Raw genomic sequence first — 25,505 nt, 5'->3', positions numbered from 1 at the left:
GTCCAAACTCATTTCCCGTGTGAACGCTATCAGCGCAGAAATGCGCATCTATGAAAAAAACTACCTACAGTGGGTGTATGTAGTTAGGCTTGTCCGACTTCCCGAGTCAAGAGGGCCGACCCGCCGTCTCTCCCGAGCATAAAGACAAGCACAAGAGATCATACTGCATAATATGGGTACTTCTCATTCATGTTATTATTTTCATCCATGTAAAAATGCGAGCATATCTATAAGACTAGGTATTATACACAAAGGCGTAGAGTCGAGATGTCATGATATTCGCCCTTCGAGACTCCCTCAAGCCTCACGATCCAGCGACTGTCCGAGGACCATTTCGTAATACACGCCATTTTGCGCAATGAGCTCCTCATGCGTCCCGCGCTCCACAATGCGTCCCTTGCCAAATACTACAATCGTATCCGCGTCGCGAATGGTGCTCAGGCGGTGCGCGACCGCAATCGTGGTGCGCCCTGCAGCGGCGCGGTCCAGCGCCTCTTTGACCACCTTTTCTGACTCGGTGTCGAGCGCCGACGTGGCCTCGTCGAGGAGCAACAGTCGTGGGGTGCGGATGAGCGCGCGCGCAATGGCGATGCGCTGCCGCTGGCCGCCTGAGAGCGAAAGGCCCTGACTGCCGCACGTGGTGCGCAGGCCGTCGGGCAACGAGGAGACAAACTCCCAGACGTTGGCCTGCTGGCATGCCGAGATGATTTCGTCGTCGGAAGGCTCGCCGTACTCGATACCCAGGGAAATGTTGTCCCGGATGGAGCCCTGGTAGAGCACAGGCTCCTGTTGCACGAGCGCAATATCGCGACGGTACTGTGAGCGGTCATACTGCGTGACGTTGAGGCCGTCGACACGTAGCGTGCCGGAAGTCGGGTCGTAGAAGCGCTGTAGGAGCGCAATCATGGTCGACTTACCGCAACCCGAGGCGCCGACAAAGGCGACCATGCTACCAGGCTGGATCCCAATCTCAATGCCGCGGAGAACTTTGAGGCTGGGGCGCAGCGGGTAGGCGAAATGGATATCGTCGCAGATGACCTCCTTACCCGTGACGGGTTCACCGGCCTTTTCTGCACTGGAGGAACTCGATTCGCCATCGCTGTCGTACAGGACGCGCGTGCGACGGAGGCGCAGGATATAGTTGATGGCGGTGCCGGCCTTGGTGATGCTCGTGGTGTACTGGAAAAAGAGCGCGGCGGCTTCGCCGGAAAAGATGATGGCGATAAAGATCACGTAGAACTGGGCCGTGGTGTACTCGCCGGTAGAGATCAGCTGGCCACCGTACCAGAAGCCCAGACACATGACGAGGAGAGAGATAGACTGGCTGAGAGAGTAAAATAACATTTTCCAACCAAGGCCAGAAATAGCATCGGCAGCAATGTGCTGTAGCGAGTCGTGGTAGCGGGAAATGATGGCCTGCTCGAGGGCCAGTGAGGACACGGTACGGATGCCCATGACGGCTTCAGAGGCAAGACCACTACTCTGAGAGAAGCGATCGGCCGTGTCTGTCTCAAACTTGTATTCGAGACGGATGCGAAGGTAGCCCGAGGCGACCAGGACAGGGAGTCCACCAAGAGCCAGCACAAGACTAAGCTTCCACCCGTAGCACAGGGCCAGAATGACGCTGGAAAGGATGTTGACGACGGTGATGAGGATGAGGACACAGTTGATGGAGAGCAGCTCCTGTAGACTGGTCGGTTCAGAAGCGACGCGGGACACAAGAGAGCCAGTGTTATTCTCGGGCTTGTCGAAAAACGTCATGTCCTGGCGGAGGGTGTTGTCAAAGAGCTCGGCACGGTAAAACTTCATGACATGCTGTCCAACAAGGTTGATGAGCCACCCGGAAATGGCATAGGCAACGAGATTGCCGAGCGCGACCACAAAGAACATGAGGGCGTAAAAGTTAGCCTTGGGTACGTCAACAGTGGTGAAGGCATCCATAGTCTGCGCAAACAGCACGGCTAGCGCGGGATACGTGCCGCCGCCAGCAATACCACAGAGCGAGATGATGAAAAGGTACCACCACAGCTCGGGCTGCTCCTTGATGATGATCCATAGTCCCGTGAATAGGCCATAAGTTGGGCCCTTTTCGGTCTGCGTTTGTACACTCTGCGCGCCGACTGATGCACGAGAAGCAGCAAGCTCGAGGACTTCCTCGGGCTTGGTCTCTTCTCCATTGCCGTCGGTATCTGCCGAACCGTCGCCGTCGCCAAGGTCCTGGGCACGAACCAGGGCTGCATATTTGCCATTCATTTTGATGAGCTCGGAGTGGGTGCCGGTTTCGAGGACCTGGCCTTTGGACATGACGATAATTTGATCGGCAGTGCGAATAGTAGAGAGGCGATGGGCAATGGCAATCATGGTTCGTCCTTTGCCGACGTTATTGAGCGCAGTCTGGACAATCTTTTCGGCGTTGGGGTCCAAGGCGCTGGTGGCTTCGTCCAGGAGAAGAACTTTGGGATTCGAAATGATACTGCGCGCAATTACGATTCGTTGTTTCTGGCCGCCTGAAAGAGAGGCACCACGCTCGCCAATCATGGTGTCATAGCCATTGGGAAGTTCGGAGATGAAATCGTGGGCGTATGAAGATTCGCAGGCTTCTTGAACGAGACGCCGCTTTTCTTCATCGGGCAAGTCAATCATGGCAGTACCAGATAGACCATCCACCACATTCTGGTAGATGCTGCCGGTGAACAAAGTAGGTTCCTGCTGGACGAGGCGCATGCTAGTGCGTAGCCATTGCAAGTTGAGATCGGTTATATTATGGCCGTCGAGCGTAATCTCACCCGCCGAGCTCGGGTACCAACGCTCGAGCAGGCCGAATAGCGTACTCTTTCCTGAACCGCTGGCCCCGACAAAGGCGGTCGTTTTGTTGGCGGGAATCTCGATGCTAAAGTTTTTGAGGATGGGTACGTCTGGGCGAGAAGGATATGCAAAATCAATGTTAGAGACTTTGATGTTGCCCTGGAAGTCGGGAATGGTTGTGCCGGCGGTGGAGAGCGAGTCGACGGCGGATTTGCGGTCGATGACGGCAAACATGTCATGGGCGGCGGCGGCGGCCTTGGAGACGGCGACAGTTTGGGGCGCAATCTGGGTAAGGGCCTGAGCGGCCACCAGGACGGCGAAAATGACACTACAAAATTAGCATTGCATCCGAAAGAATAGCAAGGAAGTGTTGTGCGAAAAATGAGTGAGACTGAGGGAGGAATGATAGACAAGCCGTATATATGATACTCACGTTACAACTGTACCAGGCTGGGCAATCTCACCACTGGCATACATGCGCATGCCCTGCCAAAACGCCAGACCGTACCCAGCAAAGATGCAAAAGAATTCAAAGGGGAAAAGAATGGCATAAACCAGCGACTTCTTGTTGCCAACCTGGCGGGCTTCTTCAAGAATGTTGGAGAAGCGGCGGGAAAGCTTGGGAAAGGCCCAGAAGGCGTGGGCGGTGCGGATGGTGGCAAAGGCCTCCTCGGCGATGGTGCCCGACTTGCTGTAAATGTCAAACATTTTGTACTCGTAGACCATGTCAAACATGACGCAGATGACGGTGACAACGATGTTGACGGGGACGATTGAGATGACGATGAACGTCAGCTTCCACTGGACGACAAAGGCGACGACAAAGGCGGCGACAAAGGTGGAGAGGGCCTGGATGGTGATGCCGAGTTTCTCGGCGATGCCGTTGGTAATGAGGTTACCGTTTGTGGTGATTTGACTGGAGATGGAGCTGGAGGGGGCGTCGAAGAAGGGAATCTCCTGACGAAGTGTCTGGCGGACAAAGTCGACGCGCATCTTCTTGACGACACGGATGGAGGTGATGGAGACGGCGACCTACACGAGGTGGAAGAATCAGCAGGGGAATTCGTAGCAAGGTTGGATGCGGCTTACCGTCCAGATATACGTCAAGACAAACTTTCCGATGAAGAGATAGATGAAATAGAGGCTGTTCCAGTTAGTCGTTGCTCAAGAGCTGGTGCGGACGACGTACGCATAGTGCGCCACCTGTTTGCGGTACTCAGCCGGCGACATGGTGCCGGCGACAAATTGGTTGAACACATTGACGTAGGAGCCAAAGACGACATCCATCAAGGGGAGGGCGGTGCCCGATGCAATCATGCAGAGAAAGGAGACGGCGTTGATGATCCATCCCCGGGTGTCGTTGTACTTGAAGACGCGCTGTGTGTGGGTTAGTAGCTGGAACCTGTCGTGCGATGCGAGAAAAAATGCTGTCATACCAAGTAGAACTTAAAAGACCCCTCCTTCTCCTTGTCGTCTGGCGTTTGTGATGGCGCTTCGGTAGCAGGTGTGGTCGATGCAATAGGGATTGACGCCGTTGAAGGCGAACGCTCCTTTTGCTCCATCATGGTAGGCGGCGAGGCTTTGGTGCGATGGTAGCACTCGATGTTTGCAGACGTCGAGAACGACGAGGAATTTTATCCGATGGCATCAAGAGTAAGCTTGAAGAAGCGAGCATCGCCTCGATTGGGATCCGCGACTCTTTTATATGAGCAGGTCCTGGGGAACGGCAGGGCTACCCGGCAGCGTTGAACGGGTGGAGGGGCGATTTGTGGATGTCGGGCCCGGTTTAGCTTATTGCTCGGGTCCCTGGAGCCCGAAGTTCCTAAGGCTGGCAGACTTCGGCTCGGCTGGCGGAGGGAATAAATTCTTTTTTTAAAGTTGGGAAACTCATGCTGGTTGGTTGGTTGGGCAGAAGGAAAGAAATTGCGTGCAGATACATGACGCAGGTGTTGTCGGCGAGACCAAATGGAGACGGGGTGGCGTTTTGGTGCACGGCAGGGCTGCAAGAACCGGTGTTGGTGCGTGATGCGGCGTGGTTGGTTTCGTGAAGGTGTCTCAATGCATGGCATGTATCGCGTGTGTGACGAGGGGATGACAGTAGGATGGATTGGTGCTGTGAAGGGATGTGGTGGTAGAGTGATTGATGGTCTGGGCGAAGAAAGCGGATATTTCGAGGGTATCACGGTGTAGCCCTATTTCCGGGTGACAGACAGCACCGACTCAGCCCCAATGTCGGAATGCATCGCTATTGGCAAAATGCCCCAGACGCCACTGTCATACAAACAATATATACCACCCTAAGATATAGTCTCTATGACTCTACCTATTTTATAAGTCCCATCTTCCCTTTTAAGCTCGCCGGTTGTACTACGTGTTCGCACTTGCCACGATTCTGCTGGCACCACCCACACAAGCTTCAGCTGCGCCACACCATCGAAAACTCTTCGGCACCCGCGGGCCCCGTGGTCCCGTGTGCATCGTATATTGGCCAGCCTTCCTGCTGCTACCCGCCAGATTCCTGCTTCCCTCTCTCTCTGGGATGCGATTTGCAGACGAGGCGCGACCTTCCAGAAAGCCGATTTCGAAGCTTTTTTTTTTCAGTCTCTCCTGGCCCTGTTCCTTTTGGCCTGCACCAACAGCTTCTTCGGCAGCTAGGCCACGCCACGTTGACTCAGCCACTACTAGCCACAGACCCCCAAACGGCTGCCCTCTCTCTCCGCCATCCGCACCGACCCCTCCGGGATCCGGTCTACTGGCTCGCGTTTCCTCCTCGCATCGCAATATAATATTTTTTCTTCCAATTTTCAACGCCCATTTACCTTGCTATTTTTCGCCAGTCTCACGAGTTTCTTCCAGACGAGCTGTCGGCCGCGCTTCCGTACCCGCATCACCGAGTCGCTCACTCACACACACCCCAAGACGGCTTCCTCGCTCCACCCCCCATCGATGTTTCTGCGTATTGGCCTGGGCTAAGTCGCATGAACATAAATCGACCCCGCGTCTCATTTCTCCGTTTTCCGTCTCCTCGTCCGTTTAAAGCAGGCGGCGTCACGCCCAACGCGCCAAACCCAGTTATGAGGTCAAGTCCCGGCGCAGCTCTTCCGTCTCAATTATACATACACACAACCCACGGCCGGCAACTCGTGTGCACTGTCTAGTGCGACACCCTAAAAACAGGGCCATTGTTGCATCCCGTATTACCTTTCCGCATCCCTTTGGACCTGCCCATTGCGGCCCTGTCCAGCTTCGATCCCACCATGCAGCAGCATTCGCCTGAGCAGACACAAGTCCTCATGGTCAGCCCCGCTGCCGCCAGCGCTGCTGCGGAAGATGGCTCTGGCCGACGAGCGGTATGATGCCGCCCCCGTCCCCCTCTGTATTAACTATATTTACATCCCTTTTATTAAACAATTTCCTTTCTCTTATTGTTTAACCCTACACCCTCCCTGCTGTTCCCCGCACCCCCGCTGCTGTTCACCTCTCAGCCTCCTCTTCACCTACACCACGGAGTGCATCATCAAAGCTTCATTTCTAGCGTCGCCCTTATACGCAAGAAATACCTCTGCACTCCCTCCTGTGTGCAAAATACCTCACCAAATGTACCTTGTCCGATCGTAGTGTGCCTTGCCAACCCTCTGGAAATGGCTGCGGTCGTCACAAGCTTACTGTTATTTCCCTCACCCTGCGTATAAAAGAGCCAATTTGTCTCGGATATTTTTGCTAATTTGCTCATTTTCTGCTCACAGTGCGATCAGTGCCGTCTCCGCAAGGTACGTTGCGCTCTTTCTTATCCATAGCCCTACCCGTCCCCGTCTTGTTCTCACCCCCTATGTTCTTCTCACGCCTTGATCAATCTGCCTGTCTCAGCCATGATTGGCGGTTCTTCCGATTCCCGCTTTTGCAACGAGGTGTCACCCACCCCATCTCGATGCCAAGACTCTGCATCGTCGACCGTATCCGCTAACCGGTGCTCCTAGATTCGCTGTGACAAGGACTGGCCATGCTCCAACTGCAGAACGGCTAAGCGGCCATGTACTTCTACAGGCGCCGGCCAGCGCCCCAAAGAACCTCGTCAACGTGTTCTCATCTCGTCTCAATAGTAGGTCGTCTCAGCCGTGGCATCTTAACCAGCCACCGGCACCCCGTACACCAATCCCCGCTGACCAAACTAGTGAGCGTAAGATTGACCAAATTGATTCTCGCCTTGGGAACATCGAGACGCTCCTCAAGAACCTCTCCACCTCCGGAATCGCGTCTAATGACACCGCCAGCCGCATCATCGAAACGCCGCAAACGGGTAGCAGCGGACCGACGTGCGAGTCTACTGCCGACTTTGACAGCAGCGAGGAGGAGGGCGCCGCCTTTGGCGGCGACTCGGGCCTGACAGTCCACACGGCTTTTGCCAGCGAGTTCCTCGAGCGCGCTGTCAAGCGCACCGCGCTCCGCGCCGGCGCCCACAATCCCCAAATGGAGGCCGCCCTCGCCAACCTCGGCCAGCTCGTCGAGATGCAGCGCAGCCGGCCGGAGCACAGGCCGCGGTTCCCGCTCCAGCGCGCCGTGCCCCCGGGTGGCGTGTCCAAGCTTCCGCTACCGCCGATGGCGCTGGTCGTGGAGCTGTTGAAGAAGAATAAGGGTATGCTCTATCTCGTCAATCATGTTTTGTGTTGATAGGCTAATCAATGTAGCTTCCCCTGTAACCCTATTTACAATCATGTGCGATTTGGTCGGCGTCACAGACATCACCACTCTATGTCGAGCTGTTTACTTCCCCACAGAAGACGTCTCTGACGCCACCTTTGCCGTCGTCAGCGCTCTATTGTATAATCTGTTCCTTGAACAACACTCTCTATCCTCAGACCCGGCTGTGAGGGAAGAGTACTTTCGCCATTTCCAATTATGCCGCGCCAACCTCGAAACCACCCTCGCTAACCTTCCCATGCTGCTATCTGCCAAGATTGACAACGTCCAAGCATTGCTCCTCGGTGTAAGCACGCCGACCCTCCCCTACCGCCTCCGACCTCCCCTCATCCCCGGCGCATGCATGCTAACTCCCACCAGAGCCTCTACGCCGTCGACGTGTCCCGCCCAACCGTCGCCTGGCACTTTGCCTCCGCCGGCGCCCAGCTCTGCCTCACGGGCGGCTTTCACCGGCAGGACAGCCTCGCGCACGACCCGCCCGAGACGGCGCGCATCAAGCGCATCCTGTTCTGGCACATTTACACGCTCGATAAGGGCCTCGGGCTGCGCCTCGGCCGCGCCTCCGTCATCCACGAGTGCGACATTGACATTCCCCGCGTCTTTGAGTTTGACCTGCTCGACAGCGGCGGCGCCGACACCGTGCCGACCATGTGGGTCGAAATGTCCGGCCTGCAGAGCGTCGTCTACGAGCAGCTCTACAGCCCCGCGGCGCTGCACTGCCCGCAGGACGAGCTCGTGCGCCGCGCGCGCGCGCTGGCCGAGGAATGCCGCAAGCTCGGCGTGCGCGGCGACCGCGCGCGCAGTAATGCCTACAGCTACATCAAGCAGATGAACATCTCCGACGTGGTCGACGTGTTTATCCGCGGCGACGAGGTGCAGTATTATGCGACGCAGACGCTCATCTATCGCGTCATTCCCGCGCCGGAGCGCTCGGTGAGCAGGTTCTGCGATGAGTGTCTCGAGGCGGCGCGCAGGGCCATGAGTGCGCACCAAGACTGCGCGCGGCTCATCGACCTCGGCAGCTTTGTCAAGACGACATATGTTCACTGGTACGACGATGCTTATATCCCCATGCGGAAGCTACTTTTCATTCGTCTCTAACATGTAACTAGGAGTCTCCTTCTCACACCGTTTGCGCCCTTCTTCGTGCTCTTCTGCTACGTTATTGAGACGTCGTCAGCCGATGACCTCAATATCCTCAAAGAGTTTGTCATGTCGCTGGCGCTGGCACGGGACTCATCCGAGGCGGTGGAGAAGCTGTACCGGCTGTGCCAGGTCATGTACGACGTGCTGACGCTGTATGTCGAGGCCAAGTCGTCCCAGCAGCAGCAGGAGAGCGGTGCTGGCGGCGGCGGCGGCGCGGGCGGTGCCCACGGCGTGGTACCCATCGGAGACGAGTTTGAAATGTACCTCAGCCAGCTGGGCCTCATGCCCATGGAGGACCAGACCATGACGGGTGCGCCGGATGGCCAGCAGACGGCGGCGACAGCCGGGGGCCATGTACCGCACAACCCGCAGGTCGCGCAGATTGCCGACTGGTTCGTGAATAACCGCAACATGATGGGGTTGCTAGAGGAGGACCTGTCACATATTGAGTCGTACCGTTGGTTGCAGCCAGGTGCGGCACACTTGCAGCAGCACGCACAGCAGCCACAACAGCGTGCTGAACAGGCGGGCGTGACAAATCATGCAGTGCATGGGCACCATCATACTGGATCCATGTAAAAGTGTGTGTCGCCAAGAGCCTCCCCTTTGTAATGATAACGATGTCGTGGCCTGATACCAAGAAAAGTTTGCCAGCATTTATTCACATTTTTTCGTCTTCTTTTGGAATACAATATCCCTTCGTGGCAAATATACTCTCGTGTAGGCGTTCAATCAGTCGGGTATCTCGGGTCGTACACTTCGTAGCCTTCGTCTTCGGTATCGCTCTCGCCCAGTCCCGCCCCGAGCGGTGCTTTCGTAATGACCGTCGCGGGCTGGACCGGCGCCGGCGCGGCCCTCGTCGTCTCCTGCTGCGCCGCACTCTCTACCGGCACCATCGCGCTCTTGAAACCACTCTTCTTGAAGCCGCTCTTCTTGAACCCCGCCGTCGTCGACGCGGCGCCGGCCTCGGGCATCTTGATGGCGACGAGGCCGTCAGCCTTGGCCTCGGCCTTGCGTGCGCGCGCGGCGGCGGCGGGATCGCGGACCATGGCCTTCATGTCCTTGGCGCGCTGCTTGTGCGCGTGGTCGTAGCTGCCGAGGTGCGCCTCGTAGTCGTTCATGCGCGCGTAGCCCTTGGCGCAGAGGTTGCAGTAGAAGGATTTCTGGGCGTCGCGGGCCGACGACGTGGCCGCGGGCGGGAGCGTCTGGTGGCGCTGCGGAAAAGTTGTCAGTGCGAGACGGTGCGAGAGGGAGGAACTTGGAGGCTTACGGGAGGCATCGTGGACGGAGGTCGGCGGCGGAATGGGTTAGTGTTGATGGATGGCTGGTGTTTGCGGGAGGAAATTTGAAGGCGCCTTGATGAGAGACGCGGAAGCGCGATAGGTAGCTCAGTGGAGACACTGAGCCGCAATTACAGATGCACTGAAAACAAGGGTATCAGCTTTCAAACAAGGGTACAGCAAACGACAACAAACGTAGCCACCGCCATTTAGTATACCTTTTCTACGATTCTCTACTTAGAAAAAAACATTTATTATGCCGTTATTTCTATATTGAATGCACGACGATGTGCGGAGCACACGACGCATCGCCGCTCATCATGAAGCCGGTAGTAATTTACTCTCCCAGAATAGGGCCGTTCGATTTACCATCTGGCATGCGTACAGTAAAATCGATCTACACTCACTTGATAATTCTTCCTCTCTATGGCAGGATTGTTGAATAAAATTTTACAACCCGTCACAGCGATCGATTCATCGTGATGGCACAACGAGGTCCTCGAGACGAGTCTCCTTTGGGGTTGAGCCCGTGACACATCCAAGGCTACGTAGACCTGGAAGTTAGAATCCCAGGTGAGAATCCGGGCTCTATTTACCCTAGTCCTCGCAAACTTAGTGGTAGCGTAATGCTATTCCAGGAAACCTCCCCGACCAGCGGCTTCACGTCGGCTGGCATCATCGCAGGATCATTGACGTCGAAGTGGACGGGTACGGCGAGTGCGCGCAGGCTGTCCGTGGTACGGAAAGGCGGCGGCAGGCTCATGGAGGCTGCGATTGCAGCGGTGCTGCTTTGTGGCGGCGGCAGGTTCTCCTATGTATAGTTAAAGTAAAAACAAGCTATTCCGTCGTCATTGTTGTCTTGGTTGTCGTCGTTGCTGCTATAATCGCGGGCGTCATTGTTATCGTAGTTACCGTAGTTATCGCCATCGTGGGTGAACCTTGTTTTCATTCGAGGCCTCGCGATTCTCATCATCTTTCGACGCGTCTCACCAACTTGTAAAGCTAGAAGCGGCCCGAAGACGAGAGCGAGCTGGATGCCTATAACATCCGTTTCCGGGGCCGTCCGCGTGTATCCCAGTCGGAATCATCCATATTCCCATCCGACGAGTCAGACAAATCCCTCCATTCATCTTCCACCAGATCGTCGAGCGTGCGCTTCTTGGGACTGTGGCTGCGGCTTTGGCTGCGGCTCTTACCCCTAGCCAGGAAGTCTTCGCGACAATCCTTCCCAGAGACATCGCTAGTATGCGAGCGACCATCCTCGTCCAAGAGCACCAGGCGGCGCGCCACGCCGGTGCGGACAAACATCATCTGCCCAAGCACCGTCCACGCAAACCGCGCAAAGAGGTACTCGACAGCCAGCCCTGACAGCGCCTGCGGCGGCACGTTGTGGTATACCGCCGCCAGCTCCTCGCCCGGCAGACCCGAGAGGACGTGGATCGCCCAGGCGCGCCATTTCGGGACGAAAACGAACTGCCGGTTGTCAAATGCCTGGTGGAGGTCGGAGCGGAGGAGGAGCGCGTTGTTAGTATCATTAGTCGCGTTCGTCAGGGCCTCAGCACGCACAGCGTACAATGCCATCTGGTTCGCATCAAACCAGGCGTCTTCCTTTTGCGGGACGAGGTGCGCGATTTCGTTGCCGAGGACGGACGCCGTGATGCGGCACGACTCGTCGCGGGCGTGGATGGTGTCGCGTGGACAAGAGGGTAGCGTGAGCTCGGGCGCCTTCCACGTCGGAGGCAGATTATTGTGCGGGAAGGTAAAGTGCTTGAACGAGGGGACCGTCGGATAGGGACCAGCGTCGCCATCGCGAGCGGGGACGTGGAAGTAGTAATCGCGACCGAACAGGGGGTCGTCGGGATCCAGCGCGAGCGGCGTCGCGTCGGGGCGGCTGGATTCGGAGAGAAAGCCGTCCCAGCGGCAGTTGGCGACGATAGCGCAGGCGATGCGCGCCGTCTCATGATGCAGGCCGTATCGTATTTGACTTGAGTTTTCGTTCTTGTGAGGGTCGAGCGCGGCGAGGATCAGGAGAGTGCTCACGTTTTTCGGGTAGTCTGGGTGGCGGAGGCAGACTCGGTGGTCGGACGGGGAGGTGGTTTCGCTCTTCGGAAGGCCGTCATCCGGGTGCCTTGGAGGGGGCAGCCGTTCCCGCAGACGACACGGAGCCGCCATTTTCCTTTTCTCTTGAGTTGTATATGGATGGAGGTGGATGGTGCGTTTGCGCGAGCCACTGTAACAGCGTTGGAGCCTGACGTAGTCCGTGTAAGTCGTTGCCACGACAACTACCCAATCGATAAAGAAGGCAGCTGGCGTAAAATTGATCCAGCCGCAGGGATTACTTGCACGAAGTCCATTTCCGAGACTTAAAAAAAAAGAAGAAGAAGAAGGAGATTCATGGGTAAAAAACTAGCTAGACCAAAGCTCTGACCTGTTAGAGGTTGTGCATCGACTGGTCCTGCTTTGTGTGCGCAGGTGCCCCGACAGAAAACGACAAGAAACGTAGGCGCCGCCATTTACTGTAAAAAAAAAACATCTAAAAAGCATTCCTCCATTATACAGTTGTCCCTGTATTGAAGACTTTATTCAATGGTACTCCCGACAGTCCACAGCCCGCTAATCGCAATATTGGTATAGCTGGGCTTAGGTCACGGTGTCATGCACCTTTTGCTCGCATCTCAGTCGACTCGCGACAAAACCTGAATATGATACAATTATTTACAGATTCCTCCCACACTACCCGAGGACTCGAAATTATTTCGCACCCTCTAAGCTGCCATGTAGTCCTGGCGAACTTATATACTATATACAATGCCTCCGCTACTATACTCATCTCACCCGAACAAGTATTGACGCCCTTCGGATTGCTTATTGCCCGACCGGCTCTTCTCATCAATCAGCGAGCCCCACCACGCGGTTTCACGGTCGTCGGACCAGAGCTCCTCGAGCAGCTCCATCGTGGTGGAAAACATGTCGTACCGTGTCTTGCTGCTCCACCACGCGCAGTACCGCTTCGCCTCCTGGCGCAGATGCGCATCCGCCGTCTCGCAGCCGGCAAGGAAGACGGGCAGCAGGAGCTGCTTCTGCACCATCGAGTCCCGCCGGCACGAGATGACGTGGCTGAGCGCCTTGCGGGCCAGAAAGGGCAGCGACGGCGAGGGCGGCGTGCCGCGCTCCCACTTGAAGACGCGGTTGATGTACAGCAGCAGGGCGTAGCGCCACGCCTCGGCGCAGTGGTGCAGGTCCTCGTGGTGCATCATGTTGGCCCAGCTGTAGCCGTCCGGCAGGCCCTGCGCCGAGCTCAGCTCGTAGATGTCGCCGTACGTCTGGTCCTTCCAGGCACGGATCGCCGTCTCCACCTCGAGGACCGGTGCCATGTCGAACTTGACGCACACCATGGTCGCGGCTAGCTCAAACTCGCGCGCATACGAGCCCAGACGGACCATTTGCTTGAACAGCGCCTCCGGACAGCCGGACACGCTGTAGAAGGTCGCTTTGGAGGGGCGCACCGGCCGGAATAGATTGACGATGGTGGATTCGGATAAGACGCAGCCTTTTCGAGTGGTCAGGGCCAGCGTGACGTCCCACCTAGGCGATCAGATCAGCACGAGTGCGTTGAGGTGAAATGCAAGTACTCACCACACAAGCATCTCGATTCCTGCCTGCATCCGGGCAGTCTTGTGATCGTGTATAGCCTCTGCGGCGCGTATCATCTTGTGGGCGCGCTTCAGGTACCACACCCACGGTCCATGCGCCGAGGTTGCGCACTTTCATCGCCACCGGTCAGTACAGACATATACTTTTGGGAGCAAAAGAGCATACATCGAGGGTCATGAGAATGAGCACTGCGTCTAGAAGGGTCGGTTCGAGACCAGTATTCTCAGTGGCGGTCTCCATGTCCTTCAACATCTGCAGTGCAATCTCTTTGTGTGATTTAGCCTCGTCCGGATAGACTCCCGTCTCGCGGTTCAGATGTCGATAGGACAGAGCCAAAATGGAGTGCCAAAGTAATTGAGAGCCTTGGCCCCTCTCGGCGTCGAATCGGAACGGGTTGGCCTCGAAGTCGTGGGTCAGTGGCATGACGCAGAATTCCCGATTATCTTATAGAGGGGTGGTGTTAGCTTCATGTCATGAGGAGGAAATATCCGGGCAGCGCAGTCCGTACACCTTGCTAGTAACTGCGCGATGGTGTCACTGAGATTATTACTTCCAATGTTGGAATTAATCCAGGACATGTCCATTGTTTGCGTCGCTTTGCCCGCGCTGACATCAAGCGCAGTCTCGTGTGGCTGGTCCGCCTCATGACGATGCGCGGCGTCCTGATTCTGCGCTTCATAGTCATCCTGCACTAGAGAGGTCTCATCGACGGCGCTTATGATCAGGTCGGGCCCAAAGTAAAACGGGACGTTGCCAGGTTGCCCCCCGGAAGAGGTGGGACTTGTGTCCGAGTCGAGAAAGGGTTGGAACGAGTTGTCACCAAAGGCCAGGTCGACGGCGTTGAAGATGTCGCCCAGCACTGCTTCATCCGGCGGGGACGAGACCCTCGAGGCCGTCATGTCGTCGGGTCCAGGCTCGAGTGTCGACGGACTTCGTGGGTGGGGTTGATTCTCTATCGATGCCGGCGCAGGGCCTTGGACAGCGTCGCTCGGCGCGACTGGCGCATTGCCTCTTCCATTCGAGGTTGGTTGCGCGGCGAACTTTGCACTCGTGCCTCGCCGGCGCCGTTTGCGACTTGTGCCATCGACAAATTTGAATTCGCGGTATGGCTTCGCTTGAGACATGTCTGCCGCCGTGTTGCGAAATGGCGCCGCCCTCCCATGACAGGAATAACGAAGAGACGGAGCGTCGAGCTGTGCTGGTAACGATACTGAGGCTTCAGCTCCCGGTTCTGATGTAAGTTTGGAAAAGCATCAGTTGGCGAGGCCGGACCGGCGGCGTGTTTGCGGGCACCAATAGTTCGTTGATGCTGTTATCGCAACGGGTTGAAGGTGTGGACCGGGCGCTCGGATGTTAGGGCCGTTGGGCCGTTGGTCCCTCATTTGCGGGCACCAATAATGCGGTCTCGGCAGATGTACAGGCGACTGCCGGAGTAACGAAGTAGCCCTTGCATATCATGAATTGGTTGAGATGATGTCGCGTCAAATGTGTTATTTTACGCTCCTGAGAACCTGCCGCGGACTGACCATTGACGGGTATAACATGAGAGGTTTTATTTTATTTTAGCATCCTTTTAAGTGGCCGAGGAATTGTCTTCGTCTTTGGCGCAACTGACTCAATCAAAAACTTCTAGTTATATAGGCCACCATTGGCCGACAGAGTAGCACCTGTAGTCCACCTGGCATCATCACTACACAAAAATGCCACCAAGGGCGCAATGTCATCCACCTCACCGACACGGGCCGCCGCGGGAGTTGAGTCAATCAGCGGCTGCATCTCTTTCAGAAATTGCTCGTCACTCTGAAACCATTGATCTGTGTGGCGTATCGGTTAGCAAAACATGATCCATTATGGCATGCCGGTGTTTTGGAAAACTTTACCCGTCGCAATCGGTCCAGGGTTGACGCTGTTGACCGTGATGCCATGGGATTGACCCAGCTCCTTTGCCCACACTCGCGCAAGAGCTTCGTTGGCCGCCTTGGTCGCCGCGTACACGGTCTGGCCCCCGACGCCGAGACGGGCGCCGGCCGAGGATATGAAGACAATTCGCCCCCCCTTGGCAATGTGCGGCTCGACGGCCTTGGTCAGGAAGATGGGGCCTTTGACGTTGGTGTCGAAATGGCGGTCGTAGAATTCCTCGGTCGTGTCGACCAGGTTGGCTTCGTTTCCTTGCGCAGCACTGTGTTGGAAAGATGGCGTGCGTTAGCCGCGCATGACATGGTCTAGTAACGGGCATGTTGCTTACTTGTGAATCAGAATGTCAATCTTGCCAGAGGGGCTAATCTTCAACGCAGCCTCGACGATTCTGGGAATTTGGTCCAGTTTGCTGACATCCGCCTGCACCACGACGGACTTGGCCCCGTTTGCCTCGATCTCTGCGGCGACCTTTTCGGCCCTCTCTTTGCTGCTGGGTGACACATAGTTGACGACGACGTTGGCGCCACGTCTACCTAGCAGAGCGGCAATGGCAGCGCCAAGTCCCCTGTTGGCCGAGTCAGTAGACACTATTGTGTAGGTTGCCGATTTACTCACCTTGATGCGCCGGTGACAATGGCCACCTTGCCGGAAAGATCAAGTCCCTTGAAGTCGCCCATGGCGTAATGTCGTCACTACACAATAATTCGAACAAGAGTGCAAGAGAGGTCAGCAGAAATCCTGACTACTGTTGAGCAAGTGTCTTTTTGCTTGCGTGTTTGGTTGCCCCCGGCAAAGTCAATGAGGCGCCATCTTGTTTTATCTCTTTATCTCGTCAACGGAACCCCAAGCCTCTGGCGAGTGCTCTCCAATTTTCCCCGCATCACACCACCGCCGACAGCGGCCTTTTACTGTTTATGGAAATATTTAAACTGGGCTTTTTAATTGCCAAAATAGGTAAAAGTGTAAACTATTGAATAGCTCCTCCGAGGAAGTGGCGCCACTTTCCAGTTGGCGGATTATGGAACGCAACCGAGGCGGCCTCAACCGCTAAAAATGTCGCCAGGCGCGCACACGCATTTCCGTCGTGATACGCTCACCGAAAAATACCCCACGCCGTCGTTATACATACAGTCCAATCTGAGCTCACCATGGCCAGCAAAACCGTGGATGGTTACACGTGGGAGCCCGCCACAGGAGTTGTCAAGGGCCTCAAAACGGACGCCGTTGTCAAACCTGCCCAGTCACTCGGTAGCAAAGACAACATCTATGATGCTGTGGTGATCGGTGCAGGCTACGCCGGCCTTGCTGCAGCGCGAGACTTGGCGCTCGCAGGCACGTTTTGGTCCTCCTCGTACTCTGGTACATGCGCCTCTTGCTGACTCTCGTCTTCTTGCCACCATGCTTAGGTCGAAGTGTTTTGCTGCTGGAAGCCCGTGATCGCATCGGAGGTCGAACATATACCGTCAATAAAGATGGTCAGTTGCATCACTGAAGAAACTGTGTACATCTACTCAGCGACAATCAGGATTCCTCTACGAGATGGGCGGCACTTGGGTTACGCACCACATGGGTTATCTGTTCCGCGAGATGCAGAGATACGGCATGGATCGCGACCTTGTCACCACGGGAAGCCCGGACATGCACAAAGGCTACTACACAATGGATGTTCCAGGTATCATCAGTCGCGCAATGCAATATAGGGTGGCGCGTCACTAACCACCAAGTTCCCGTAGGAGCCAAGCCTCGGACGCTCAGCCATGAAGAAGCCGGCGCCATGCAAGCCAAGGCCTGGGATGTATTTGTCAATGTCGATGGCCAGTACGGTCGCACACTCTGCCCACTCCCCCACGCTCAGCTAGACAATATCATGGTTGATCGAGAAACGGTGGAGAAATGGGACCAGTTCTCATGTCAGGACCGTTTTGACCAAATTCAAGACCAGCTCACTACCGAGGAGCAAGGTCTCCTGGTCTCTCTTCTGCTGCACATCTCAGGCGGCGACATGCAGACCTCCAGCCTCTGGGACATGATCCGATCCCATGCTTTGCTCATGCATAGCTCGGATAATTTTACCGACGTCTGGCTTCGATACAAGCTCCGGGCCGGACAGACCGAGCTTGCAAAGCGGATGTTTCACGATGCGAAAGCCCGGGGTATCGACTACAGCTTTTCATCACCCGTACAGTCCATATCGCAGGGAGCGGAGAAAGACGGCGAAATCACCGTCGCAACACATGGCGAGGGGGCTTTCCGGGCTCGGCGCGTCATCAGCACTATTCCCCTCAACGTGCTCAAGGACATCGCGTTCTCGCCACCCCTCTCCAAGAAGCGACAAGAAGCCATTGACATTGGCCACGTGAACCACATGACCAAGATACACGCCGATGTGCGCAATCCGGAGCTGGAACGATGGAACGGTATGCGGTTCCCAGGCCTGTTGCTGTATGGCTACGGCGATGGCCGCCTGCCGAACGGCAATGTGCACCTTGTTGCGTTTGGTGCCGACGAGCGCGAACATTTCGTCCCAGAGAAGAATCCCGAGTTGGCTGTGGAATCGTTCAATAAGCTGCATCCAATGGATATCCAGAGATTGGTACGTCTGGCCTCGATCAGGCAATCTGCGGTGTACATGGGCGACTAACTGCGGCAAACAGATATTTCACAATTGGAGCACCGACGTGTACGCAAAGGGAGGACCGGCTTGGTGGCGGCCCGGATACATGTCCAAGTATCAGGACGAGCTCCAGAGCCGCCATGGAAATATTTTCTTTGCCTCGGCCGATTGGGCGCATGGGTGGCGCGCGGCGATTGATGGTGCGTTGGAACAGGGGTCTTTGGCTGCGCAGTCGGTTGATGGCGAACTCGGGCCTAGTAGACCTTCTGCTGCCGTTGAGAGTAAACTGTAGGGCTTGGAGTGTGTACAGTCAATCTGAGGGATTAAGATTGTAACTAGGGTAGAAAATGGGTTGTAATTGTAAATTGAAATGCCGTTTTGCCAAAATGCGAACATGAGTCTCGATTCCAGGTTGTGGCTCATTCATCCTAAGCTAACCAGAAGAGGCAAATAGCCATGTCCACACTGGAGTTTCCCAAAATGGCAAAAATGAATAGTTAGCTCGAAGTGGCGGAGTTGGCTCCAGCATTATCGCCGAAGCTGCAAAGTGCGAGATGCTAAATCTCGAATCTTCAACTACAGTGCATCCTGCAGAGACAATTTTCATCCAAGTACTCCCAATGGCGGCCTCATCGAGCAAGAACGAGGAGATCCTGGCACTGGCCAAGACTCTCAAGGGAACGCCTCAGTGCGACGAGTATGACCGCATGATTTCCGGCATGCTGTATGTAGTTATTGCGTCCAGTGCTTCGTCGCCAGCAACTCCGGCGGGCAGTCTCCCGACAGGGAATGGCATGGATCTCTACTAATCACTCATAGATACAATCCCCTTCATCCAATTTTGATGCAAGGCCGCCACAAGGCTCGCGGCCTCGCCTACACATACAACAATCTGGACCCCAATGCCTATGACTGGGAGCACATTGCGCAAATCCGCACAAAGCTTCTGCAGGAGATGCTCGGGAGCGTGGGCGAGGGAACGTGCATCGAGACGCCGTTTCTACCCGACTATGGCTGCAACATCATCATCGGCCAGAACTGCTTTATGAATTTCGGGCAAGTCTTAAATAAAATTCCAACTGCTTAGAAAGAAGGGCAAAAACTGACACGCGCTCGCCCAGATTCACCGTCCTCGATACCAGCCTCGTCATCATCGGCGACCGCGTGCAGATGGGACCCAACGTGCACATTTACACGGCGGGCCACGAGACCAGCGTCCTGTCGCGCATCAAGTTTGTCGAGTTTGGCCATCCCATCAGGATCGAGGACGACTGCTGGATCGGCGGCAACGTCATCATTCTGCCTGGGGTGACCATTGGCCGCGGCTGCACGGTCGGGGCTGGGGCGGTCGTCACCAAGAGCCTGCCGCCGTACTCGGTCGCGCTGGGAGCGCCGGCAAAGGTGGTCAAGACAATGGCGTCGGTCGAGGAAGAGCGCGCGGACCCGAAGAATCCGTTTCGCGACATGCCCGATAGAGTGTAGATGCCGTGAGGGGAGGGCCAATCTTTGTCATTTAAAGACTATCAAGGGTCCTTGAACATGGAAATTACAATTGTTATATTTCATCCGTCTTGTCTCCCTCGCCTTCACAATCCCCCCTTTTTTTTTGTCAATTTCCATTCCCTTGAGTGCCACAGCTTGCAATAGCCTCCGCCTGGAGCTCAGCGTGCATCCCTGGGTTGACGAGTTGGACAACCACCACGGAGGCCCACGTCGGCGTGTGTCCTGGAAAACGCTGCCGAAACACCCCGAGCATGACATCTTCACACTCCCTTGCCGTAAAGTACGCCGTAATCTTGTGTGCCGCGGCCAGGCCACGCTCCACACCCGCGTGCAGCAGGGCGGCGTCCAGGCAGTCGAGCACGGCGTGGAACTCGGCTTCGAGGGAGCTATGCACGAGCGCGCCCGTGTTGATATTGACGCCCACATGTCCCGTCGTCACCACGAGGGATGTGCTGCCCAGGGGAATCGTGGCGGTGGTGGCGAGCGAAGCGGACCGGAGCATCTCGCCTACGGGGCCGGGCAGCCACTTGTATTGGACGGGATTGGCCATTGGTGCAGGAGGGGGTTGGACGGGATTGGCCATTGGTGCAGGAGGGGGTTGGACGGGATTGGCCATTGGTGCTGGAGGCGATAGATAGAATGATCTCGTTTGCGAGAGAAGAAGAAATAGTGATGTTCTACCATGAGAGCTGTCGCCTTTCACATGGGTGCGATTCGCGTTGCAGAGCTATGCCACTCCAACTTACATATACCTGCCTGGACCTATCAGTGGAGCTCCAACGCCACCTAAATATACCTCTTTGGGTAATTGCTGGCCAACGCTAAATCAATCCGCGGTAGTTCGATCATACAGGTACTGGCACAGGGATATTCCATATTCCAATACGACGGTGTTGCCAGAGTAAAGGACCCAGGCGTCTGTAGAGCTCTCTATCACCAAGTCAGCCAACTGTTTTACCTTTGAGAAAATGTCTCTGACCGATTGCCGCAATGCTGAGCTGTGTACCATCACTGACGAGTACACAGGTGGTGAGGCGCGCACGATTCCCGGCCTGGTCTATGTTGCGTTTGGCAGCGATGGCAATCCCATCATCGAGCATTACTCTGGCACGACAGGGATATCGTCCGCCACACGCATGTCTCCCGACACCATCTTTTGGCTCGCCTCGTTTACGAAACTCGCAACGTCCGTAGCTTGTATGCAATTAGTTGAGCAAGGCGTATTGAACTTGGACAGCCCGGAGCAGCTTGAAGGCATCTGCCCGGAACTTCAGGCTGTCAAGGTTCTCCAAAGGTGCCCAGATGGCACATTCGAGCTCGTTGACAAGAATAAAAGGATATCCCTCCGAATGCTTTTAAATCATACCGGTGAGTCATGATCGTCACACGTGCATCGTTTGCTTATTTTTAATCTCCCCTCGTTTTGTAGCGGGATTTGCGTACGCATTCGAAGACGCCAAATTGGCAGAGTACGGGCGCCCAGTTGGCTTTGACGACTTTGGCGGATCTCGAGACGACTTGTTCCAGCGTCCGCTAGTCAACCAGCCGGGTGACAAGTTCCAGTATGGAACTTCCATGGACTGGGTTGGGATCGTCATCGAGCGAGCGACAGGGCTGGACCTTGAAGACTACTTCCGAGCAAACATCTTTGCGCCGCTCGGCATGCACAGCGTCTCCTTCTTCCCATCCGAGGACGCGAAAGCGAACCTGGCGTACATGCATCAACGCTTGAGCGACGGCACGCTCATCACACAGGAGCATTTGTATCGTCGGCCTCTAGTAGGCGGCGGTGAACAGGCTGACGACAAGCGCTTTTGCGCTGCCGGCCACGGCTGTTTTGGCAAGCCAGCCGAGTTTCGAAGTGAGTTTCTTTCTTGAGAGGCCGTGACAAGTGATTATGGTAAACTAAACAACTGCCAAAGAATTGATCGCTGTTCTCTTAAACGACGGAGTGGACGCAGGCACGGGCACCCGATTGCTGCAGTCACAAACTGTTGAGGGTATGTTGTAAAATCAGATAATCTATAGCCCTCCTGACTTTGTGCCTGCAGAAATGTTTACGGATCAAATTCCGGACAAGCCCAGGTTCAGCAATACACTCGTGCCGGTCGCAAAGCCGTGGCTGGCAAATGCGACACCGCTTTCGCCAATGCCAGAGGGTCACACGGAGGGCTGGGGGCTGTCCTTTTCCATCAGCCACGTTGCGGAAGATGGTGGTCGTGCCGCAGGATCAGCTTCATGGGAAGGCTTGGCCAACTTGTTCTGGTTTGCCGACAGGAAGAACAAGGTGGGAGGCATCATTGCGTCGCAGATTCTTCCCTATGGTGGTAAGTTGCTACAGCTCGGCTACCCTGTACCTGCTAACTAATACACATAGATGCCGCCGTTCTTGAGTGTTTAGCAAGAGTTGAGAAGGGACTTTATAGCGCCTTGAAATAGACCTGCTTGAGAGATGTAGGCAATATAAAAAGATGAAGCATGAATAGGCTGGTCGTCGTTGAGGGATCTATAATTCTCCACTAATTGTATATGATGCTATTGTCTAAATAATGCACTCTGTACCTGGTGGCCACTGTAGTCCATTATATGGCCACTGTAGCGAACTTAGGCCCCCAACCAGATGCTATAACTGTCTGATCAACATTTCCAATCTCGAGGCCATTTCTCCCACCCATCATCACCCCTCTCAGCCTCATCATGTCCAGCGACCTTGAAGCCCGGTTCAACGAGCTGGTATCCATCTTGCATGCCACTCCATCAGCATTTTTGATCCCTTTGACATTTACCGCACTACTTACCATTCTTGCGGAACTGACATTGGCGCCGACGTTCTCGTGCCGAAAGCGCCTTGCCCAATACGTCAGAGACCTGTCATTGTGAGACTCCATGGCGGCTTCTTGGTCTGTATTCCCTGCTCGTTGTAGAACTACTTCGAAAATGATTGGCTAATTTTCCCTTATAGGTGACCGGCTCGAGTCTCTTCCCGGCGTGGTTCTCGAAATGGATCCTGGAGTTTGCGCAGGAGCAGTCCGCCATCATCATCAGCCCAAACTACAGACTCTTGCCCGAGGTCAAGGGAATCGACATTCTGGAGGACATGAAGAATTTCTGGGACTGGTACAAGAAAGGAGGACCGCAACAGTCTCTCCAGGCTGTCGGGCGACATGATGTGCAGCTTGATTCTGGGAAATTGCTTCTCATTGGAGAGAGCGCCGGTGCGTCCATGCTGATTTCTGCTCACTCCGCTCCTTGATTAACATATATGTGATGAAGGAGGCTACCTGGCTTTGCAATCCGTATTGCTCGGGTTTGTCTGGCCTAGCGCAATCGCCGCTCTGTACCCCGTGCTCGACCTGCTCTCGGACCATTTCACGCGATGCTATCCGAAACCTATTGTAGGCGTTCCAAACTTTCCATCATCCGTGGTTGATGAGTTCCTTGCAAGCATGTCAGAGGGGACAGTGGTAACAGAGGCCGACCCTCCGACACGGCTTGACCTCGCTTTCGCAGTCGCGCAGAATGGTCGCTTCCTGGACTTGCTTGGCGACGATCCAGACTTGTTTATCCTTGAAAAACTCAAACAGGCCAAGCTTTCCGTCTCGAACAGCAGTCACGGGACTTTATTCCCCCCTCTCTACGTTTTACATGGCGAGCAGGACTCTGCAGTGCCTGTCGAAGGGACATTGAAGTTCATACAGTGTCTCAAGGACATTGACCCAGCAGCCAAGATCCACACTGCCATTCGGGCGGGCGACCATGGTTTTGACTCTACGGCTTCTGCAAAGGATGACTGGATGCGAGAGGGTCTGGATTTCGTCGTCATGGAATGGATCCGCCATAACTCGACAGTTTGAGCATGCGCTTCGCACGGGGTGCAACCTTTTGGCATTAAATAAATTCAAGTATTCTACTCTCATTAACTGTCATAACTACGTCCTCGGATAAGGCTTGATGTTTTTCGGCAATGCATTTACAAGTTGGAAATTACAAGTTGTGGCCGGCTACCCTGTAGATGCCAGCGTGGTTATTGAGCATGAGCGAGAGAGATGGTGTTGACAAATTTCCGCGTGATATTATTAAAACTCGGCTCTAAGCGAAGAACTTTACAAAAATAAACAAAACAAGTAAATTCACAGAGTGTGGGTGAAGTCCTAAATAGGAAAGCCACGGGTATTTACCTCGAGAGATACCTTAAATGGACTTCACTTCTCCACAGCGCCGTCAAGCCAACGCTTGTTCTGGTGAACGTGAACTATGCCGAAAAGCGTACCCTAGCCCATCAATTCCCACCTATTCTCAGTTAGGACATTAGAGATTAAAGTGCTAGTACATACTTGTTCCTCGAGAGGGTTCCTGGGTGATGCGACAGCTGATTTACAGTAGCTGACTCTGTAGCTGCGCCGCCCCAAAGTGTGCAAACCTGATCAGGAAATCCCCCAATCTCGCTCGCTTTCACTCACTAAATGCATTAAGCCCATATGGGGAAAGAAATGTCGTCGTAATTTTATTTCCTTGGAGATGTTTGCCGGGTCAAAAACCCCCAGCTCTTCCGGGACGTATTGGAGCTGGATAATGAGCATCCTTTCCTCAATTCAAGAAAAGTATTTGCATCAATTTTCCGTGCCAAACGACAACTTAACTACACAATGACCACTATGAGCGATGTTTTCGCGGGCTACGCGGCCCGCCAAGAGATGCTCGACAACAGCACCAACCGCTTCGCGCGCGGCATCGCCTGGGTCGAGGGCCAGCTCGTGCCGCTGCACGAGGCGCGCATCCCGCTCCTCGACCAGGGCTTCATGCACAGTGACCTGACCTACGACGTGCCGTCCGTCTGGGACGGACGCTTCTTCCGCCTCGCCGACCACCTGGACCGCCTCGCGGCCAGCTGCCAGAAGATGCGGCTGCGTCTGCCACTGCCGCGCGACGAGGTCGAGGCGGTCCTGGTCGACATGGTCGCCCGCAGCGGCATCCGCGACGCCTTTGTCGAGCTCATCGTGACGCGCGGCCTGACCGGCGTGCGCGGCGCCCGGCCAGAGGACCTGCTGAAGAACAACCTCTACATGTTCGTCCAGCCCTACGTCTGGGTCATGGACCCGGACGTGCAGAGGGCGGGCGGCGCGGCGATTGTGGCTAGGACGGTCCGGCGCATTCCGCCGGGGTCGATTGACCCGACGATTAAGAACTTGATGTGGGGAGATCTCGTGCGCGGGCTGTTTGAGGCTTCCGATCGGGGCGCGACGTACCCGTTCTTGACCGACGGGGACGCCAACCTCACCGAGGGCTCGGGGTTCAACGTGGTGCTGGTCAAGGATGGGGTCTTGCACACGCCGCAGCGCGGCGTGCTGCTGGGCATCACGCGTAAGAGCGTGATTGATGCCGCCAAGGCCAATGGGCTGGAGATTGTCACGGGCTTCGTGCCCGTCGAGTTGGCATACCAGGCAGACGAGATCTTCATGTGCACCACTGCGGGTGGCATTATGCCCATCAACACGCTGGATGGAAAGCTGGTCAGGGACGGCAAAGTTGGCCCCGTCACCAAGAAGATCTGGGATACGTACTGGGCGATGCATTACGATGACAAGTATAGTTTTGAGATTGACTATAGCCAGAACATCGCTCAGAACGGTCTTCACTAGTGGTAGCAGAGTAGCAGGAGATGGATAATACATAAACCCTACTTATGCACATGGGTGAATTGTCCGTCACAATGCTCAACACTGGAAATATTGTTGTTTCTGCCCTGTATATTGGACTTACTTCGATATCCGTGGGCTAAGCCAACTGCCGATATCCTCGCCCGTTGCATTGTCAATCGTCCCACTGTGATAACCTCTGTGAGAATTACCCGTTTAGGAAAATGACGGTAATGATCCACAGCGCCCCTG

At 55.3% G+C, this 25,505-nt stretch overlaps 11 protein-coding genes across 11 annotated transcripts; 6 read left to right on the top strand and 5 right to left on the bottom strand.

Moving 5' to 3' along the window:
* Positions 1-297: 297 nt before the first annotated feature.
* Positions 298-4,370, bottom strand: CCM_08649 (multidrug resistance protein 1; the record flags this gene model as incomplete). Its single annotated transcript, XM_006673786.1, has 5 exons — positions 298-3,133; positions 3,239-3,837; positions 3,895-3,949; positions 3,995-4,182; positions 4,242-4,370. 5 exons carry the CDS (start codon positions 4,368-4,370, stop codon positions 298-300), a joined length of 3,807 nt encoding a protein of 1,268 aa, XP_006673849.1.
* A 1,692-nt stretch (positions 4,371-6,062) lies between these two features.
* Positions 6,063-9,228, top strand: CCM_08648 (fungal specific transcription factor; the record flags this gene model as incomplete). The annotated part of the gene is made up of 6 exons (XM_006673785.1): positions 6,063-6,155; positions 6,783-6,904; positions 6,978-7,438; positions 7,491-7,789; positions 7,864-8,552; positions 8,616-9,228. 6 exons carry the CDS (start codon positions 6,063-6,065, stop codon positions 9,226-9,228), a joined length of 2,277 nt encoding a protein of 758 aa, XP_006673848.1.
* Positions 9,229-9,377: 149 nt separating this feature from the next.
* Positions 9,378-9,928, bottom strand: CCM_08647 (C2H2 finger domain protein, putative; the record flags this gene model as incomplete). The annotated part of the gene is made up of 2 exons (XM_006673784.1): positions 9,378-9,863; positions 9,920-9,928. The coding sequence occupies 2 exons, from the start codon at positions 9,926-9,928 to the stop codon at positions 9,378-9,380; spliced, it is 495 nt and encodes a 164-aa protein (XP_006673847.1).
* Positions 9,929-10,967: 1,039 nt separating this feature from the next.
* CCM_08646 (uncharacterized protein) lies at positions 10,968-12,101 on the bottom strand (the record flags this gene model as incomplete). Its single annotated transcript, XM_006673783.1, has 1 exon — positions 10,968-12,101. One exon carries the CDS (start codon positions 12,099-12,101, stop codon positions 10,968-10,970), a length of 1,134 nt encoding a protein of 377 aa, XP_006673846.1.
* A 3,111-nt stretch (positions 12,102-15,212) lies between these two features.
* CCM_08645 (short-chain dehydrogenase, putative) lies at positions 15,213-16,177 on the bottom strand (the record flags this gene model as incomplete). Its single annotated transcript, XM_006673782.1, has 4 exons — positions 15,213-15,397; positions 15,464-15,762; positions 15,829-16,065; positions 16,116-16,177. The coding sequence occupies 4 exons, from the start codon at positions 16,175-16,177 to the stop codon at positions 15,213-15,215; spliced, it is 783 nt and encodes a 260-aa protein (XP_006673845.1).
* A 471-nt stretch (positions 16,178-16,648) lies between these two features.
* CCM_08644 (amine oxidase) lies at positions 16,649-18,406 on the top strand (the record flags this gene model as incomplete). Its single annotated transcript, XM_006673781.1, has 5 exons — positions 16,649-16,859; positions 16,907-16,975; positions 17,026-17,172; positions 17,234-18,093; positions 18,155-18,406. The coding sequence occupies 5 exons, from the start codon at positions 16,649-16,651 to the stop codon at positions 18,404-18,406; spliced, it is 1,539 nt and encodes a 512-aa protein (XP_006673844.1).
* A 328-nt stretch (positions 18,407-18,734) lies between these two features.
* On the top strand, positions 18,735-19,596 carry CCM_08643 (nodulation protein L; the record flags this gene model as incomplete). The annotated part of the gene is made up of 3 exons (XM_006673780.1): positions 18,735-18,838; positions 18,934-19,170; positions 19,236-19,596. 3 exons carry the CDS (start codon positions 18,735-18,737, stop codon positions 19,594-19,596), a joined length of 702 nt encoding a protein of 233 aa, XP_006673843.1.
* A 127-nt stretch (positions 19,597-19,723) lies between these two features.
* Positions 19,724-20,233, bottom strand: CCM_08642 (endoribonuclease L-PSP family protein; the record flags this gene model as incomplete). The annotated part of the gene is made up of 1 exon (XM_006673779.1): positions 19,724-20,233. One exon carries the CDS (start codon positions 20,231-20,233, stop codon positions 19,724-19,726), a length of 510 nt encoding a protein of 169 aa, XP_006673842.1.
* A 352-nt stretch (positions 20,234-20,585) lies between these two features.
* CCM_08641 (beta-lactamase family protein) lies at positions 20,586-22,056 on the top strand (the record flags this gene model as incomplete). The annotated part of the gene is made up of 5 exons (XM_006673778.1): positions 20,586-20,985; positions 21,047-21,478; positions 21,540-21,617; positions 21,669-21,944; positions 21,995-22,056. The coding sequence occupies 5 exons, from the start codon at positions 20,586-20,588 to the stop codon at positions 22,054-22,056; spliced, it is 1,248 nt and encodes a 415-aa protein (XP_006673841.1).
* Positions 22,057-22,314: 258 nt separating this feature from the next.
* Positions 22,315-23,471, top strand: CCM_08640 (uncharacterized protein; the record flags this gene model as incomplete). Its single annotated transcript, XM_006673777.1, has 3 exons — positions 22,315-22,476; positions 22,580-22,832; positions 22,891-23,471. The coding sequence occupies 3 exons, from the start codon at positions 22,315-22,317 to the stop codon at positions 23,469-23,471; spliced, it is 996 nt and encodes a 331-aa protein (XP_006673840.1).
* A 792-nt stretch (positions 23,472-24,263) lies between these two features.
* CCM_08639 (Aminotransferase, class IV) lies at positions 24,264-25,256 on the top strand (the record flags this gene model as incomplete). Its single annotated transcript, XM_006673776.1, has 1 exon — positions 24,264-25,256. The coding sequence occupies one exon, from the start codon at positions 24,264-24,266 to the stop codon at positions 25,254-25,256; it is 993 nt and encodes a 330-aa protein (XP_006673839.1).
* Between the last annotated feature and the right edge of the window lie 249 nt (positions 25,257-25,505).

The sequence above is a fragment of the Cordyceps militaris genome (assembly GCF_000225605.1).
Source record: "Cordyceps militaris CM01 unplaced genomic scaffold CCM_S00007, whole genome shotgun sequence".
In the NCBI taxonomy this organism is placed as follows: domain Eukaryota; kingdom Fungi; phylum Ascomycota; class Sordariomycetes; order Hypocreales; family Cordycipitaceae; genus Cordyceps; species Cordyceps militaris.
The sequence above is the reverse complement of the archived record's forward strand: the minus strand, read 5'-3'. Positions and strand labels throughout refer to the sequence as shown.